Below are 19,577 nucleotides of genomic sequence, written 5' to 3'. Positions count from 1 at the left end.
GACAGCACTAACAAAAGCCAATATTTTTGACCGCCACATTCAGGCAAGATGATACCTGTTAGAGAGTCATCTCATGTCTGCAAAGGGAGTGATCTATTTATTGGTTTGCTCTTGTGGAAAAGGATACGTGGCCAAACAAAATGTCAACTTAAAAAACGTAAAAAAAAAATGGCAGAGCGTACGTCGTGCCATTAGACATAAAGATGTTGCAGTCCACGTTGTGGAAGCAAATCACTCCATTTCATCACTTTGTTATACAGGGATTGAAAAAGTAATTCTTTCTAGGAGAGGAGGGGATCTGGAACGCAGCCTATTACAGAGGGAATCTTACTGGATGTATGAATTAAATACACTCTCCCCTTTTGGTCTAAACATGGATTATGATCTCGGGTCGTTCCTTTGAATTATTATTGCTGTGTCAATATTGAGACAATTAACTGTATATGTTGCCTAAATGTATAGGTGCCTTGATTGGTACTAGATTCAATTTATTAATTACAGTTAATGATTTTCCACTTTAATTGTGGAGTGTTTTTCTAAACTGATTAATGTTGTATAGATTGTTTATTTTCTAATGTTGAAACAACTGAAAATGATTAAGTGTATATTTGTATATTGTTTTAAATATTATTGTATTGTCTGTCTCACCTGCAACTGATTTCAGTAAGTGTGCCCTAACATAGGTGGATTATGACATGACGGGCCCCTGGGCCTGGACACATGAAGGGCCCCCCTCACAGCGCACATACACAGAATTAAGGCCAGAATAATAACTAAGACACACATTCACCTGACTCTCAACAGGATTTACAGCACAGCCACCTGAACACTCAAAGCCAACAAGAAATACATTCACCTGTCTCTCCATAAAGGCAACAAAATAAACTTTTTTGTCCAGCAGTCGCTAGTGAATGTTCAAATTTGACCAGCGACTCATTACCATTGTTCTTTTGGATGGTGAGTGAAGCAAATCTACCAGCCACTTTTACCAGCATTTGGCTGGTGGCTGTGCTAATTTTGGACCCTGTCTCAGTAAAACAGGATTTAAAGCACAGGTACACTCAATTAAAGCCAAAAACACAATAACCCTCTAATTGTTCATAAACTTATGGAACATTTTGTTAAAAATAAAGAGTTGGGGCCCTATAAGCGATCATTTGGTCCCAGACCCGGGCAAGATACGTGGTGGTCCTGTGAAGAGGCTCTGGGTTATGGGCCCCCTGAGCTCTGGGGCTCCTGGGCCCGGTAGGCCTGTTCGGTAATACATCCCTGTGCCCTATAAAAGGGTCACACCTACTCACTTGCACTATATACTCTGACAAAGGCATATACTGCTGAAACATGTTGGTATTAACTCATTGAGTGCCAATGACGTCTAAAGACGTCAATTCAAATAGTAACGTAGAGTGCCAATGACGTTTAAAGACGTCAATTGCGTTTTTTGACGGTGGGACGTGGATCAAAGCCTGATGCATCTCCTGTAAAAGTATGGGGGATTTTGAAGGTGTAGAAGCTATTTTACGGACCCATTAGGTGGCGACAGTGCTCTCTGGATTAGAGAAAGATGAGAAAAAAGAGTAGAAGAAGCCGTGTGGGGAAACGGAAATGCTGTAACGTTAGCTGTGCCTGTGAACAGCAGCCCACAATTGAGCCCCTCCGTCTCCGCTGCGATAGCCCCTCCACATGATTACGGTAGTTGCCAGAAAAGGAGCACGACACCAGCGTCTTTCTGAAAAGCCAAATCATTCTCAGCTGGAAGCGCTGGGAGCCGGCGAACAAAAACGGCAGAACGATGTGAAAATAGAGCTGGGTGTAGCGCACTTTGAAACGTGCAGAGCAAACGTGCAGCAGAGAGCCACCAGAGACACTCCCATGGAGGAGTTTGCAGTTGAGGGGGGTGGGGCACGTAGGGCACAATACAACACGTACCGACCCAGACAGCAGGCTCGATGGACAGATTGGCAAACAAGCTAGAATATCTGATGCCCACCAGCAGTAAATCAAGACCAGCAAGAAGGTCTGCGCACGCAGGGGCCAGCGCTATAAAATATTATTTTGCCATCAAAATTCCTTTGTTTTCGCTCTTTTATTGAAGGAAATTATTTTTGAGGTGTCACTGCATCAGAAAATATTAGCTTCAGAGTCAGTGATGTGCTTGAAATGCTTCATTTCACAAAAGGCTCATTATCTCAGCTTCTAGTTTGAAACGTCTGTTTTTGGTGAAATCAACCTATCTTCTCCGGCTGATAACTAAAGAACGGAAAATGATATCAATAAACTTTTTTTTGCTGATGATACAAGAGAGTCTCATCGTTCTTTGGGCGTGTTCGGTGTTTACATAGTAATATCACACAATATTCTGTGGGTCTTGAAAAATCACTGAAAACGCTCTGAAAGGGCTCGCACTGGGAGCATCCGTTTTCCAAAAGTGGCTGGCACTCAATGAGTTAAACACAGCAGAGGAGAGTTTTTGAGTGTGCAACTTTCTTTATGTTGCCTTGAGTTCTCGTTAGTCTGCACCTCTTAAACGTTTTTGGGTGTGCTCCTCTCTGTACACACTACTATCTGAGTCACATGGCATCACACTGTGCCTTGTTTCCTTGGAGACGGCAGCGGATCAGATAGTGAGAAACTGACTGGTAGGAAACATAGCTGAGCGGAGATGCAAGAACAGGCTTGTTCTATTCCTCAGTTCATGTTTAATGCCGTCATGGAGGATATTTTGATGAAAACCTGAAAATGCTTGATTCTGCGTAGTGTCGAGATAAAAGCACTCACCTACCACTGCGGAGACCCGGGTTCAATTACCCGGCAGAGGTACTTCTGGCTTAGCCTGGTAAACCAGCCCGTCACGTGAACTCACATTTCATTTGATTCTGCGTGACGGTCTGGCCCCAAAGCCAGTGGGGGGGTTTAGCAGAAGCTGCTGAGCGGAAGAGCCAATCAGCGACTGTGCTGTGATTGACAGCACAAGTTGGCCAATCAGGAACGCCACTAGCACTGCACTAACAAAACAATAATGGCCACCTCCTTGCCTGATCATCTCGAGGAGTAATGTCAGCGTTTGTCTAGTTTAAACAGCCATAAAGTGCAGTTATTGCAGAAATAGACTGAATAACAACAATTAAACAAGTACAGGAGTATCGCCGCAACCGCGGAGTTTCTCGTCGGAAAATATGTTTTTGCCATTCTCCCGAGTGGATTTGGGTTTGACTGGATCCGCCGCTGATTGGCTGAAGGAGTTGTCTGTCAAGGCAACTACGCCCGCCCATGTTCCCGCCCCTGCTAAGGACTGGGTGAAGAGTTGGGGCCAGACCGTCACGCAGAACCAAATGAAATGTGAGTTCACATGACGGGCTGGTTTACCAGGCTACTTCTGGCTTGGTCACACGTTCCTACAAAAAGGCAATCCTACTATGCCGCACCATAGACAAAGAGGATGCCTCAAGGAGGCCTGTGCGCTGCACGTCATTCGCCTGCGGCGAGCACCTCGCTCTAGCCTGAAGGACCCCAGGCCGCGCCGATCTTTACACAGCTTTTCAGGAGGCTAGACTCTAGACAGATAGACTCCTGTCCCATATAATTTCTGACAAATCAACACCAAGTTCCTCCTGCCATGCCTCTCTTATCCTCTCAGTGGGGACTCTAAAGCTGGGGGGATTAATATGAACAGTCTGTAGTGAATACAGACTGTTCATATTAATCCCCCCAGCTTCAGGATGGGGTATTCACTACAGACCGTTCATATTAATCCCCCCAGCTTCAGGATGGGGTATTCACTACAGACTGTACATATTAATCCCCCCAGCTTCAGGATGGGGTATTCACTACAGATTGTTCATAATAATCCCCCCAGCTTCAGGATAGGGTATTCACTACAGACTGTTCATATTAATCCCCCCAGCTTCAGGATGGGGTATTCACTACAGACTGTTCATATTAATCCCCCCAGCTTCAGGATGGGGTATTCACTACAGACTGTTCATATTAATCCCCCCAGCTTCAGGATGGGGTATTCACTACAGACTGTACATATTAATCCCCCCAGCTTCAGGACGGGGTATTCACTAGACTCTTCATATGAATCCCCCCAGCTTCAGGATAGGGTATTCACTACAGACTGTTCATATTAATCCCCCCAGCTTCAGGATAGGGTATTCACTACAGACTGTTCATATTAATCCCCCCAGCTTCAGGACAGGATTAATATGTACAGTCTGTAGTGAATACCCCGTCCTGAAGCTGGGGGGATTAATATGAACAGTCTGTAGTCCTGACTTCTCCTTTGCCCTGCCCCCGTTGACTGGAGTATGTACAGTATGGCATTGTGACTGGAGTATGTACAGTATGGCATTGTGACTGGAGTATGTACAGTATGGCATTGTGACTGGAGTATGTACAGTATGGCATTGTGAGCAACATCAAACCAACTCTGTCGTTTCCCGCCTGTTTGGAAAAAACTAATGACGGGGGAAGCTGTGAACATCCAGTGACTGTTGGAAAGGCATCACACAGGCTATAACTTGTTTCCATTGGTGGAAAGCCTTTGATGGGGGACTTTGTTTCTGTTTTGAGTCACTGGCCTGAGCTTGAACTGTCCTGTCCGTCCCCAGCCTGAAGAATGCCTCCTGTTTACAACCACGCTTTCATTTCCTATACTTTTTAACTTTTTTAACTTTGTTTATCTATAGGGAAAGTCGACTGAGCATGCTCAGTCTTTTTCAGCAACACGCTGCTTCAGATTCGCACAGTTCAGCAATCGGCACATTCACATCTGGGAGCTTCCCAGTTCAACACATTCACATCTGGGAGCTTCCCAGTTCAACACATTCACATCTGGGAGCTTCCCAGTTCAACACATTCACATCAGGGAGCTTCCCAGTTCAACACATTCACATCTGGGAGCTGCCCAGTTCAACCATAGTCTTCTACTCTTGGTCAGCTCTACTACTACTAAAGGGGTAGTTCACCTCAAAATGAATTCATGTAAAAGCACTCTCTTATTGGCGCGGAGACCCGGGTTAAATTCCCGGCAGCGGTATTTCTGGCTTGGTCCTACAGACAATTGGCCATGTCTGCAGGTGGGAGGCTGGTGGGGTATGAGTCCTGGTCATTGTGCTAGTGCCTCCTCTGGTCGATCGGGGCACCTGTTTGGGGAGAGGGGAACTGGGGGGAATATTGTGATCCTCCCACGTCCTGCTTGTGAAACTCCTCACCGTCAGGTGAATAGAAGCGGCTGGAGACTGCACATGTAATGGAGGAAGCATGTGCTAGTCTACAACTTTTTTTTTTTTTTTTTTTTTTTTTTAACCTTTATTTAACCAGATAAAACATTTGAGATACAAGATCTCTTTTGCGAATGTGATCTGGCCAAGAAGGCAGCAATTACAAGCCAGGTTACAATCAACATAAATTACAGTAAATAAAAGGAAACATAAAAACAGGGCTATAAAGCTGAAACATTTCAAAAAGTAGGGACATCCAAATACATCATAAAATACCACATCCAAGGGTAATAAATAACACAAGATCAAGAACGTAAAAACATATGGCCTAAAAACAAGAATAACAGGTCAAAAAGGGCAAAGTAAACTAGACATTACTGCAGGAGCAGCTTGCAGTAAGAACTTCAGATAAAGCATGTTTAAAACTGGACAGAGGAATGGAAGAGACCAGTTTCAAACGGGACTGCAGGTCGTTCCATGACCAGGGACCAAAGTAAGAGAGACTCTTTTTTCCACATTCTGTTCGCATCATTGGCACTTTGAATTTCAACCAGCTATTTGATCTTAAATTATGGGAGTTGTTTATCGCTACAAACGTAGAGCAGATATATGAGGGTAGTTTGCCCAGGATGGCCTTGTATATGAACATGTACCAATGTCGCATTCTGCAACTCTCCCCAGATCGGCAGATGGGGTGGAGCAATGACCGGGCCAGCATGGGGAATTGCCCGAGAATCTCCCAATTGTGGAGAAAGTGGGTGTATTTTATGGCCAAACAATTTGCACTGTAGATTAGAGCTGTGCATCTTCACTGATCTCACGATTCGATACGATTCGATTATACAAGTCAACGATTCGATTCGATTCGATTATACGATGCATCTCGATGCATCTCCGATGCATCTCGATGCATCACGATGCATCTTAAATCGAGGCATCACTTTTTCCGCAATACATGATTTATTTTTTCTCACTTTCTTTTTTCTCACTGTGTGGCTACTTTTAAAATAAAAGTGCATTTGGAATTGCATTGTATTATGATCCATAATTAAAATAAACAACTGCATATACTTACATTCTATTTTATTTGATTATTAAAAAATTTTTTTTTTTTTTTTTTTTTTTTTTAATAATCGATTTTTGATATTTGTTAATCGATTCAGAATCGTCCTATTAAGCATCGCGATGCATCTCTGAATAGATTATTTTCGACAGCTCTACTGTAGATCCAAAAGTCCAATATTTACCTCATTATGCCCTATATTTTCTTCACTGAATATGCTCTGGTCATGCACACTGTAGCTGTTGAGACTATTATTGAGCAAACTGCACATCGTCAATCAAACAAATTTGACTTTTAATGTTTCTCCTCCCACTCTCTCCGTTTGTCTTTGCCCTTTTTCTCTCTGCAGATGTTCGTCACAGACAAGGTGCAGGACTCAAGCTGTACCCTTCACGAGTTCTCCATTACTGGCTCCAAATATGCGCCTGAAGGACAAGTGTAAGTGAAAAACTCTTGTTTTAATACTCAGTACGTTTCAGTGGCATTGTTACATTAGAAATGTATGATTAGACTAATTTGATGAATCTAAGAGGGTGTGGCTTTCGTTCTCTTTTTTGTTGTGTGCCCTAAAGAATTACTGTGCTATTAACTGTTTGTTAAGCACCTTTTTATTGGTTGCTATGCCAATTCTTGTGGCAACCAGGGAGCGACTTTGTTATGTTTTCATCTTGTTTCTTAATCTTCTCCGTATATGTATTTGTTGAGGGAAAACAATTCAGTTATGATAGAGACGCATCTCTATAATACCAATAACCACGAAGAAGACCACCAGACCAAAGAAAAGCCCTCTGTTTTATCATTACTGTGTTGTAGGACGAAGTAGGGCAGGAGAACAGAACAGAGGGAAGTGAGGTAACAGACTTTACGTTGCCAGGTTTGTGCTATTGTGGTAATTTTGATCTCTGCAATGTCAGCATGTCTTTACCTCTGTGAACGTGCGCTCCTCTCGAGGAAAAACAAGTCAGTGGCTACTGGCTAGCCGTTAAAGACGAGATGAGGTTTAACCAATATTCATATGGATCTGTTCGCTGTGTAGGGCTGGGTATCGCTACTCAATACTTTTCAGCAGAGCCGTGTATATAGAAGAGTCGCGACATCTCCATTCACTCCAATGGACCAGTTTTTACCTCACAATAGTTCCCGGAAGTAAGGTTCTGGATTAAGCAACGCTGTCGAGTTTCAGCAAAATGGACCGTTTGTGATGTACTTTGAAAGGGTCAGATGTTTAAAGAATCAAATGGTATATTATCAACTTTATTTTAGCATTCAAACTAGGGATGCACCGATATGAAAATTTTGGCCGATGCCGATAACCGATATTAACATTGCTGTTATGGCCGATAACCGATATTTACCGATGTCGATAATTTGAAAAAGTTATGCATCTCTTTATTTGAAAAGCCTTTGGAAAAGCCCATAAATCATAGATTTACTGCATTATTTCATATCAATGTGAAGAATTTGGCTGATAACCGATATTAACATTGCAACATCTGACCGATACCGATATGACCGATATGTTAAAAAATGACCAACATCGGCCGATACCGATATGATTGCCGATATATCGTGCATCCCTAATTCAAACGTAGCGCGAGCCCCCTTCCTGGCTGTTCATTGGCTACTGAGTCACGCATTTTGGACCTCCGCTGGCGCCACTCTCTTACTAGATTGCTCTGCTTTTAAAGTATCAACTGAAGTAACCCAGTACCAAGTAGTATCAAAACTTCTCCAGTCAAACAATACCTGCATTCGATTATTTTTGTATATAGATCTAGAAAGAAAAAAAACTATTTGTAGCCAATCACTGCAAGCGTTCTGCGATTTAATACAAACGTGTGATTGGCCCACTACCACAGCAGCTACAGCCCATACAGTCTGGGGTGGAGACTGGAGAATTCGAGCACGATGTATGTGATGGGGTTGGCAGTACTGGTACTGGTACTGGTATTGTAATTTTTTAAACGATGCCATGTGGATTTCATAACAGTTGAGTGTGGGTTATTGAGTGGGAGCTTTGCTAGCAACAGATGCAGTCTCTACTGGAAAGGGATCCATGGTTGTCATGCAATCAGCACTGCTTGTCAGGAACAACACACACACACACACACACACACACACACACACACACACACACACACACACACACACACACAGAGACCATGTTTCACCGTATAACTACTGTTCTCCAGTGAACTTTGGTATGCTAAACAACTGCATGCCTTCCCCACTCATAAATATTGATGGAAGTATGACCTCTACACCCACGACTGCGTGGCAACCCAAACCTCAAACACCATCGTGAAGTTTGCGGACGACACAGCAGTGGTGGGGCTGATCTCCAACGGTGACGAGACGGCCTACAGGAAAGAACTGGCTGTCCTGGAACAATGGTGCCAGGACAACCACCTCTCCCTGAATGTGGCCAAGACCAAGGAGATCATCACAGACTACAGGGGGGGGAGGTCCCACCGCCCGGTCACCATCTACGGCACAGAGGTGGAAAGAGTGGACAGCTTTAAATACCTGGGTCTCAACATCCACCAGGAGCTAACATGGTCCAGCCACTCCACCTCTGTTGCCAAAAAGGCCCAACAACGGCTTTACGGTCTCAGATGACTAAAGAAGTTCGGCATGAGACCCACAATACTCAAAGACTTCTACAGAGGCACAATCGAAAGCCTACTGACCGGCTGCTTCACCTCCTGGTATGGAAACTGCACCATAAAAGACATGAAAGCGCTGAGGAGAGTGAGGCACGCGGCCCAGCATGTAACAGGCTGCGAGCTGCCGGAACGGGCAGACCTCTACACTCAGCGCTGCTTCAAGAGAACCAGGAAAATAATCAAGGACCCAACCCACCCACTCAACAACATGTTCTCCGTGCTACTATCTGGTAGGAGATACAGAACCCCCAAAACCCGGACAAGCAGACTACGAAATAGCTTCATCCCCCAAGCCACCAGACTCCTAAACAATAAACAGATCTACCCCACCATTATGACCAGCTGCTAAGATAACATGTACAGATTTATTTATGGGCAACTGCAATATATAGACAAAGACTTGTAACTACTAATTAACATAACATATAAAGATTATTTATGGGCATCCGCAATATACGGCACAGACCCGAAAAGCACCGGAACAGATGACAATAACGATGACAATGTTCTGATGTTAATGTACCAGTTAAGCATGACAGGAAACAATGATGATAATGTCGATAATGTGAATGACAATGATGACGATGTTGATGACAATGATGATGACGATGTTGATGACGATGATGATGATGACTGTAACGGAACATAACTCAGCTCAAGCATTTCACCGTGTGTACTTGTACATCCGTGTGACAATAAACATCTTGTATCTTGTATCTTGTATATTGTAAGTACTCTGTCTGAAGTGTAGCGAAGTGTGAAGTGCTTTCCCCTTGTGTTTTGCTGTGTTGAGTGACGTGTGTGTGTGTGTGTGTGTGTGTGTGTGTGTGCGCGTGCGCGTGCGTGCGTGCGTGCGTGCGTGCGTGCGTGCGTGTGTGTGTGCGCGTGTGTGTGTGTGTGTGTGTGTGTGTCCCCAGACTGAAAGGAGACAAACCAATCCAGTGTGGAGACTATGATGGACTTTTGGAGCTGGCCACTGTGTGTTCCATGTGCAATGACTCTTCACTTGACTACAATGAGGTCATTAACACACACACACACATACACACACACACACACACACACACAAACAAAATAAGTGGGAATTAGCAGCACATTTGCTGCCTCTTAGTCTTCTATGCCTGATGTCATTATTTGGAGAAGTAGCAAGTTACAATTAGTCAGTGGTTGCTATGCAACGTAGGCTCATCTTTAACACAGAGCATTGTGTGTAGGCAAAATGTCTTTGCAAATTTCCTCGTGCATTTACAGAAAGTATATACTGTAATAAGCAGTACTTTGTAATGACTCCTTGGCTTAAAAGGTAGCACTGTACAGCATATACACTGGAGTACACACACACACACACACACACACATACACACACACACACACACACACACACACACACACACACACACATTTGAAATATGTATTTATGTTCACATAAATACAAGTACTGTATGCAAAGGACAAACTGTAATAGTGCAGTCAAATGCTGGGAGTCAGTCAGTTACATGAGTGCCCAGACGGCAACCACAATAATGCATACACATAAGAAACACACAGGATGATAACATGGCAGGTTGATATATACAGGTAAACATACAGTTGTAATGCAAGATAGCGGTCAGTATCCACATCATGGGTACAAAAAGCAGCGCCTCCTCCATATTGAGTGGCTGCCGATAATAGTAGATATTGAACAATACCTTGCTAACTGCTTGGCCCTTCTCTTTGGGAGACCAGCCATCTGAAGGCCTCTCACAACCAGCTTATGTACGTGACCCAGGCTGCCAAATATGAAAACTAACACGCACAAACCCTACCCTACTGTAGCAAAGCTAAACTAACACGCACAAACCCTGTCCTACTGTAACAGAGCTAAACTAACACGCACAAACCCTGCCCTACTGTAGCAGAGCTAAACTAACACGCACAAACCCTGCCTACTGTAACAGAGCTAAACTAACACGCACAAACCCTGTCCTACTGTAACAGAGCTAAACTAACACGCACAAACCCTGCCCTACTGTAGCAGAGCTAAACTAACACACACAAACCCTGCCCTACTGTAGCAGAGCTAAACTAACACACACAAACCCTGCCCTACTGTAGCAGAGCTAAACTAACACGCACAAACCCTACCCTACTGTAGCAAAGCTAAACTAACACGCACAAACCCTGCCCTACTGTAGCAGAGCTAAACTAACACGCACAAACCCTGCCCTACTGTAACAGAGCTAAACTAACACGCACAAACCCTGTCCTACTGTAACAGAGCTAAACTAACACGCACAAACCCTGCCCTACTGTAACAGAGCTAAACTAACACACACAAACCCTGCCCTACTGTAGCAGAGCTAAACTAACACACACAAACCCTGCCCTACTGTAGCAGAGCTAAACTAACACGCACAAACCCTGCCCTACTGTAACAGAGCTAAACTAACACGCACAAACCCTGCCCTACTGTAGCAGAGCTAAACTAACACGCACAAACCCTGCCCTACTGTAGCAGAGCTAAACTAACACACACAAACCCTGCCCTACTGTAGCAGAGCTAAACTAACACGCACAAACCCTGCCCTACTGTAACAGAGCTAAACTAACACGCACAAACCCTGCCCTACTGTAACAGAGCTAAACTAACACGCACAAACCCTGCCCTACTGTAGCAGAGCTAAACTAACACGCACAAATCCTGCCCTACTGTAGCAGAGCTAAACTAACACGCACAAACCCTGTCCTACTGTAGCAGAGCTAAACTAACACGCACAAACCCTGCCCTACTGTAGCAGAGCTAAACTAACACACACAAACCCTGCCCTACTGTAGCAGAGCTAAACTAACACGCACAAACCCTGCCCTACTGTAACAGAGCTAAACTAACACGCACAAACCCTGCCCTACTGTAGCAGAGCTAAACTAACACGCACAAACCCTGCCCTACTGTAGCAGAGCTAAACTAACACGCACAAACCCTGCCCTACTGTAGCAGAGCTAAACTAACACGCACAAACCCTGCCCTACTGTAACAGAGCTAAACTAACACGCACAAACCCTGTCCTACTGTAACAGAGCTAAACTAACACGCACAAACCCTGCCCTACTGTAACAGAGCTAAACTAACACACACAAACCCTGCCCTACTGTAGCAGAGCTAAACTAACACACACAAACCCTGCCCTACTGTAGCAGAGCTAAACTAACACGCACAAACCCTGCCCTACTGTAACAGAGCTAAACTAACACGCACAAACCCTGCCCTACTGTAGCAGAGCTAAACTAACACGCACAAACCCTGCCCTACTGTAGCAGAGCTAAACTAACACGCACAAACCCTGCCCTACTGTAGCAGAGCTAAACTAACACGCACAAACCCTGCCCTACTGTAACAGAGCTAAACTAACACGCACAAACCCTGCCCTACTGTAACAGAGCTAAACTAACACGCACAAACCCTGCCCTACTGTAGCAGAGCTAAACTAACACGCACAAATCCTGCCCTACTGTAGCAGAGCTAAACTAACACGCACAAACCCTGTCCTACTGTAGCAGAGCTAAACTAACACGCACAAACCCTGCCCTACTGTAGCAGAGCTAAACTAACACACACAAACCCTGCCCTACTGTAGCAGAGCTAAACTAACACGCACAAACCCTGCCCTACTGTAACAGAGCTAAACTAACACGCACAAACCCTGCCCTACTGTAGCAGAGCTAAACTAACACGCACAAACCCTGCCCTACTGTAACAGAGCTAAACTAACACGCACAAACCCTGCCCTACTGTAGCAGAGCTAAACTAACACACACAAACCCTGCCCTACTGTAGCAGAGCTAAACTAACACGCACAAACCCTACCCTACTGTAGCAAAGCTAAACTAACACGCACAAACCCTGTCCTACTGTAACAGAGCTAAACTAACACGCACAAACCCTGCCCTACTGTAGCAGAGCTAAACTAACACGCACAAACCCTGCCCTACTGTAACAGAGCTAAACTAACACGCACAAACCCTGTCCTACTGTAACAGAGCTAAACTAACACGCACAAACCCTGCCCTACTGTAACAGAGCTAAACTAACACACACAAACCCTGCCCTACTGTAGCAGAGCTAAACTAACACACACAAACCCTGCCCTACTGTAGCAGAGCTAAACTAACACGCACAAACCCTGCCCTACTGTAACAGAGCTAAACTAACACGCACAAACCCTGCCCTACTGTAGCAGAGCTAAACTAACACGCACAAACCCTGCCCTACTGTAACAGAGCTAAACTAACACACACAAACCCTGCCCTACTGTAGCAGAGCTAAACTAACACACACAAACCCTGCCCTACTGTAGCAGAGCTAAACTAACACACACAAACCCTGCCCTACTGTAGCAGAGCTAAACTAACACACACAAACCCTGCCCTACTGTAGCAGAGCTAAACTAACACACACAAACCCTGCCCTACTGTAGCAGAGCTAAACTAACACGCACAAACCCTGTCCTACTGTAACAGAGCTAAACTAACACGCACAAACCCTGCCCTACTGTAGCAGAGCTAAACTAACACGCACAAACCCTGCCCTACTGTAACAGAGCTAAACTAACACGCACAAACCCTGTCCTACTGTAACAGAGCTAAACTAACACGCACAAACCCTGCCCTACTGTAACAGAGCTAAACTAACACACACAAACCCTGCCCTACTGTAGCAGAGCTAAACTAACACACACAAACCCTGCCCTACTGTAGCAGAGCTAAACTAACACGCACAAACCCTGCCCTACTGTAACAGAGCTAAACTAACACGCACAAACCCTGCCCTACTGTAGCAGAGCTAAACTAACACGCACAAACCCTGCCCTACTGTAGCAGAGCTAAACTAACACACACAAACCCTGCCCTACTGTAGCAGAGCTAAACTAACACGCACAAACCCTGCCCTACTGTAACAGAGCTAAACTAACACGCACAAACCCTGCTCTACTGTAACAGAGCTAAACTAACACGCACAAACCCTGCCCTACTGTAGCAGAGCTAAACTAACACGCACAAACCCTGCCCTACTGTAGCAGAGCTAAACTAACACGCACAAACCCTGTCCTACTGTAGCAGAGCTAAACTAACACGCACAAACCCTGCCCTACTGTAGCAGAGCTAAACTAACACACACAAACCCTGCCCTACTGTAGCAGAGCTAAACTAACACGCACAAACCCTGCCCTACTGTAACAGAGCTAAACTAACACGCACAAACCCTGCCCTACTGTAGCAGAGCTAAACTAACACGCACAAACCCTGCCCTACTGTAACAGAGCTAAACTAACACGCACAAACCCTGCCCTACTGTAGCAGAGCTAAACTAACACGCACAAACCCTGTCCTACTGTAGCAGAGCTAAACTAACACGCACAAACCCTGCCCTACTGTAGCAGAGCTAAACTAACACGCACAAACCCTGCCCTACTGTAACAGAGCTAAACTTACACGCACAAACCCTGCCCTACTGTAGCAGAGCTAAACTAACACGCACAAACCCTGCCCTACTGTAACAGAGCTAAACTAACACGCACAAACCCTGCCCTACTGTAGCAGAGCTAAACTAACACGCACAAACCCTGCCCTACTGTAGCAGAGCTAAACTAACACGCACAAACCCTGCCCTACTGTAACAGAGCTAAACTAACACGCACAAACCCTGCCCTACTGTAGCAGAGCTAAACTAACACGCACAAACCCTGCCCTACTGTAGCAGAGCTAAACTAACATGCACAAACCCTGCCCTACTGTAGCAGAGCTAAACTAACGCGCACAAACCCTGTCCTACTGTAGCAGAGCTAAACTAACACGCACAAACCCTGCCCTACTGTAACAGAGCTAAACTAACACGCACAAACCCTGTCCTACTGTAGCAGAGCTAAACTAACACGCACAAACCCTGTCCTACTGTAGCAGAGCTAAACTAACACGCACAAACCCGTCCTACTGTAACAGAGCTAAACTAACACGCACAAACCCTGCCCTACTGTAACAGAGCTAAACTAACACGCACAAACCCTGCCCTACTGTAGCAGAGCTAAACTAACACGCACAAACCCTGCCCTACTGTAACAGAGCTAAACTAACACGCACAAACCCTGCCCTACTGTAACAGAGCTAAACTAACACGCACAAACCCTGCCCTACTGTAACAGAGCTAAACTAACACGCACAAACCCTGTCCTACTGTAGCAGAGCTAAACTAACACGCACAAACCCTGTCCTACTGTAACAGAGCTAAACTAACACGCACAAACCCTACCCTACTGTAACAGAGCTAAACTAACACACACAAACCCTGCCCTACTGTAACAGAGCTAAACTAACACGCACAAACCCTGTCCTACTGTAACAGAGCTAAACTAACACGCACAAACCCTGCCCTACTGTAACAGAGCTAAACTAACACGCACAAACCCTGTCCTACTGTAACAGAGCTAAACTAACACGCACAAACCCTGTCCTACTGTAACAGAGCTAAACTAACACGCACAAACCCTGCCCTACTGTAGCAGAGCTAATCTTATTCTCAACGTGTGATCGTTTTCTCTGGTGAGGATTGCTTTTCTCACCTCTTTGTCATCACCATGGTATCATGGTAACCATGCTGGATGGAGAGAGATAGCAGCTCTTTACTACTGTATCCTCACAGACTAACTGATCTGTATAATGTCTCTATTCTCATAAACCTTTTGGAATCAATCTTATGTGAAGAGACAAAAAAGAAGGGAAACAAAGAGTGAGATGACTGCTAAAGCAGGAGGAAGTGGCAGAGTGGCTGTGATACTCAGAGGAGTAAGGTGTTTTATTAGCAGCTGCAACAGCGTTGGCTGGTATTGTTTTCACCGTGTGTGTGTGTGTGTGTGTGTGTGTGTGTGTGATCAAGGCTAAATGTGGTCCTGGAGACACCTATTGTAGCGGGAACTACCACAGAAGCCGTTTTTTAAGTACTTTGCCAGGTGTTTATATGTCTGTCTGTGTGACGATCGGATCAAAGCATTTATACGCTCTCATTGTTTCGATTAACTGTCAATCATGCTGTTGTTAAGATACGACGTCATCCAGGAAGGAACAGTCATTGTTTAGTCACATCACAGCTGTCTAGTTACATCACAGCTGGTGTGATCCCATCACATGATGCTGTCTAGTTACATCACAGCTGGTGTGATCCCATCACATGATGCTGTCTAGTTACATCACAGCTGGTGTGATCCCATCACAAGATGCTGTCTAGTTACATCACAGCTGGTGTGATCCCATCACAAGATGCTGTCTAGTTACATCACAGCTGGTGTGATCCCATCACAAGATGCTGTCTAGTTACATCACAGCTGGTGTGATCCCATCACAAGATGCTGTCTAGTTACATCACAGCTGGTGTGATCCCATCACATGATGCTGTCTAGTTACATCACAGCTGGTGTGATCCCATCACAAGATGCTGTCTAGTTACATCACAGCTGGTGTGATCCCATCACATGATGCTGTCTAGTTACATCACAGCTGGTGTGATCCCATCACAAGATGCTGTCTAGTTACATCACAGCTGGTGTGATCCCATCACATGATGCTGTCTAGTTACATCACAGCTGGTGTGATCCCATCACAAGATGCTGTCTAGTTACATCACAGCTGGTGTGATCCCATCACAAGATGCTGTCTAGTTACATCACAGCTGGTGTGATCCCATCACATGATGCTGTCTAGTTACATCACAGCTGGTGTGATCCCATCACAAGATGCTGTCTAGTTACATCACAGCTGGTGTGATCCCATCACATGATGCTGTCTAGTTACATCACAGCTGGTGTGATCCCATCACAAGATGCTGTCTAGTTACATCACAGCTGGTGTGATCCCATCACAAGATGCTGTCTAGTTACATCACAGCTGGTGTGATCCCATCACAAGATGCTGTCTAGTTACATCACAGCTGGTGTGATCCCATCACAAGATGCTGTCTAGTTACATCACAGCTGGTGTGATCCCATCACAAGATGCTGTCTAGTTACATCACAGCTGGTGTGATCCCATCACAAGATGCTGTCTAGTTACATCACAGCTGGTGTGATCCCATCACAAGATGCTGTCTAGTTACATCACAGCTGGTGTGATCCCATCACATGATGCTGTCTAGTTACATCACAGCTGGTGTGATCCCATCACAAGATGATCTCTAGTTACATCACAGCTGGTGTGATCCCATCACAAGATGCTGTCTAGTTACATCACAGCTGGTGTGATCCCATCACATGATGCTGTCTAGTTACATCACAGCTGGTGTGATCCCATCACAAGATGCTGTCTAGTTACATCACAGCTGGTGTGATCCCATCACAAGATGCTGTCTAGTTACATCACAGCTGGTGTGATCCCATCACAAGATGCTCTCTAGTTACATCACAGCTGGTGTGATCCCATCACATGATGCTGTCTAGTTACATCACAGCTGGTGTGATCCCATCACAAGATGCTCTCTAGTTACATCACAGCTGGTGTGATCCCATCACAAGATGCTGTCTAGTTACATCACAGCTGGTGTGATCCCATCACAAGATGCTGTCTATTTACATCACAGCTGGTGTGATCCCATCACAAGATGCTGTCTAGTTACATCACAGCTGGTGTGATCCCATCACATGATGCTGTCTAGTTACATCACAGCTGGTGTGATCCCATCACAAGATGCTGTCTAGTTACATCACAGCTGGTGTGATCCCATCACAAGATGCTCTCTAGTTACATCACAGCTGGTGTGATCCCATCACAAGATGCTGTCTACAGTAGTTACATCACAGCTGGTGTGATCCCATCACAAGATGCTGTCTAGTTACATCACAGCTGGTGTGATCCCATCACAAGATGCTGTCTAGTTACATCACAGCTGGTGTGATCCCATCACAAGATGCTGTCTAGTTACATCACAGCTGGTGTGATCCCATCACAAGATGCTGTCTAGTTACATCACAGCTGGTGTGATCCCATCACAAGATGCTGTCTAGTTACATCACAGCTGGTGTGATCCCATCACATGATGCTGTCTAGTTACATCACAGCTGGTGTGATCCCATCACAAGATGCTGTCTAGTTACATCACAGCTGGTGTGATCCCATCACATGATGCTGTCTAGTTACATCACAGCTGGTGTGATCCCATCACAAGATGCTGTCTAGTTACATCACAGCTGGTGTGATCCCATCACAAGATGCTGTCTAGTTACATCACAGCTGGTGTGATCCCATCACAAGATGCTGTCTAGTTACATCACAGCTGGTGTGATCCCATCACAAGATGCTGTCTAGTTACATCACAGCTGGTGTGATCCCATCACAAGATGCTGTCTAGTTACATCACAGCTGGTGTGATCCCATCACAAGATGCTGTCTAGTTACATCACAGCTGGTGTGATCCCATCACAAGATGCTGTCTAGTTACATCACAGCTGGTGTGATCCCATCACATGATGCTGTCTAGTTACATCACAGCTGGTGTGATCCCATCACAAGATGATCTCTAGTTACATCACAGCTGGTGTGATCCCATCACAAGATGCTGTCTAGTTACATCACAGCTGGTGTGATCCCATCACATGATGCTGTCTAGTTACATCACAGCTGGTGTGATCCCATCACAAGATGCTGTCTAGTTACATCACAGCTGGTGTGATCCCATCACAAGATGCTGTCTAGTTACATCACAGCTGGTGTGATCCCATCACAAGATGCTCTCTAGTTACATCACAGCTGGTGTGATCCCATCACATGATGCTGTCTAGTTACATCACAGCTGGTGTGATCCCATCACAAGATGCTCTCTAGTTACATCACAGCTGGTGTGATCCCATCACAAGATGCTGTCTAGTTACATCACAGCTGGTGTGATCCCATCACAAGATGCTGTCTATTTACATCACAGCTGGTGTGATCCCATCACAAGATGCTGTCTAGTTACATCACAGCTGGTGTGATCCCATCACATGATGCTGTCTAGTTACATCACAGCTGGTGTGATCCCATCACAAGATGCTGTCTAGTTACATCACAGCTGGTGTGATCCCATCACAAGATGCTCTCTAGTTACATCACAGCTGGTGTGATCCCATCACAAGATGCTGTCTACAGTAGTTACATCACAGCTGGTGTGATCCCATCACAAGATGCTGTCTAGTTACATCACAGCTGGTGTGATCCCATCACAAGATGCTGTCTAGTTACATCACAGCTGGTGTGATCCCATCACAAGATGCTGTCTAGTTACATCACAGCTGGTGTGATCCCATCACAAGATGCTGTCTAGTTACATCACAGCTGGTGTGATCCCATCACAAGATGCTGATGATGAAGAGAGGCTGTGACTCCACAGCCTCTAATAGCACGTACAAACTCCAAGATCCTCGCCAGTAGTCAGTCTCTGTTCCTTTCACACTATACAGCTGTCTGTCTTGTAATCAGGAGTCTTGGAGTCATTTTGGTTTTCACACTATATGACTGAGCTGCGACAGGGGATCACACATTACAAGATATTTTACCAGGAGAATCCCCGACAAGTCCGCAAACGCAGTCTCGCATCGATGGGTCATTCTCCAAAATTGGTTCAAT

General features: G+C 45.1%; 1 protein-coding gene across 1 annotated transcript in view; it reads left to right on the top strand.

Moving 5' to 3' along the window:
* The window catches only part of atp2a3 (ATPase sarcoplasmic/endoplasmic reticulum Ca2+ transporting 3), a 99,199-nt gene that overhangs the window by 59,284 nt on the left and 20,338 nt on the right, over positions 1-19,577 (top strand). Inside the window, exons 9-10 of the mRNA XM_083642864.1 lie at positions 6,638-6,726; positions 9,872-9,974. Of these exons, the coding sequence (XP_083498990.1) occupies positions 6,638-6,726; positions 9,872-9,974 (192 nt within the window). The remainder of the gene's footprint in view (positions 1-6,637; positions 6,727-9,871; positions 9,975-19,577) is intronic.

Source organism: Poromitra crassiceps, assembly GCF_964638095.1.
Source record: "Poromitra crassiceps genome assembly, chromosome: 1".
NCBI classification, from domain to species: Eukaryota; Metazoa; Chordata; class Actinopteri; order Beryciformes; family Melamphaidae; genus Poromitra; species Poromitra crassiceps.
The sequence above is the reverse complement of the archived record's forward strand: the minus strand, read 5'-3'. Positions and strand labels throughout refer to the sequence as shown.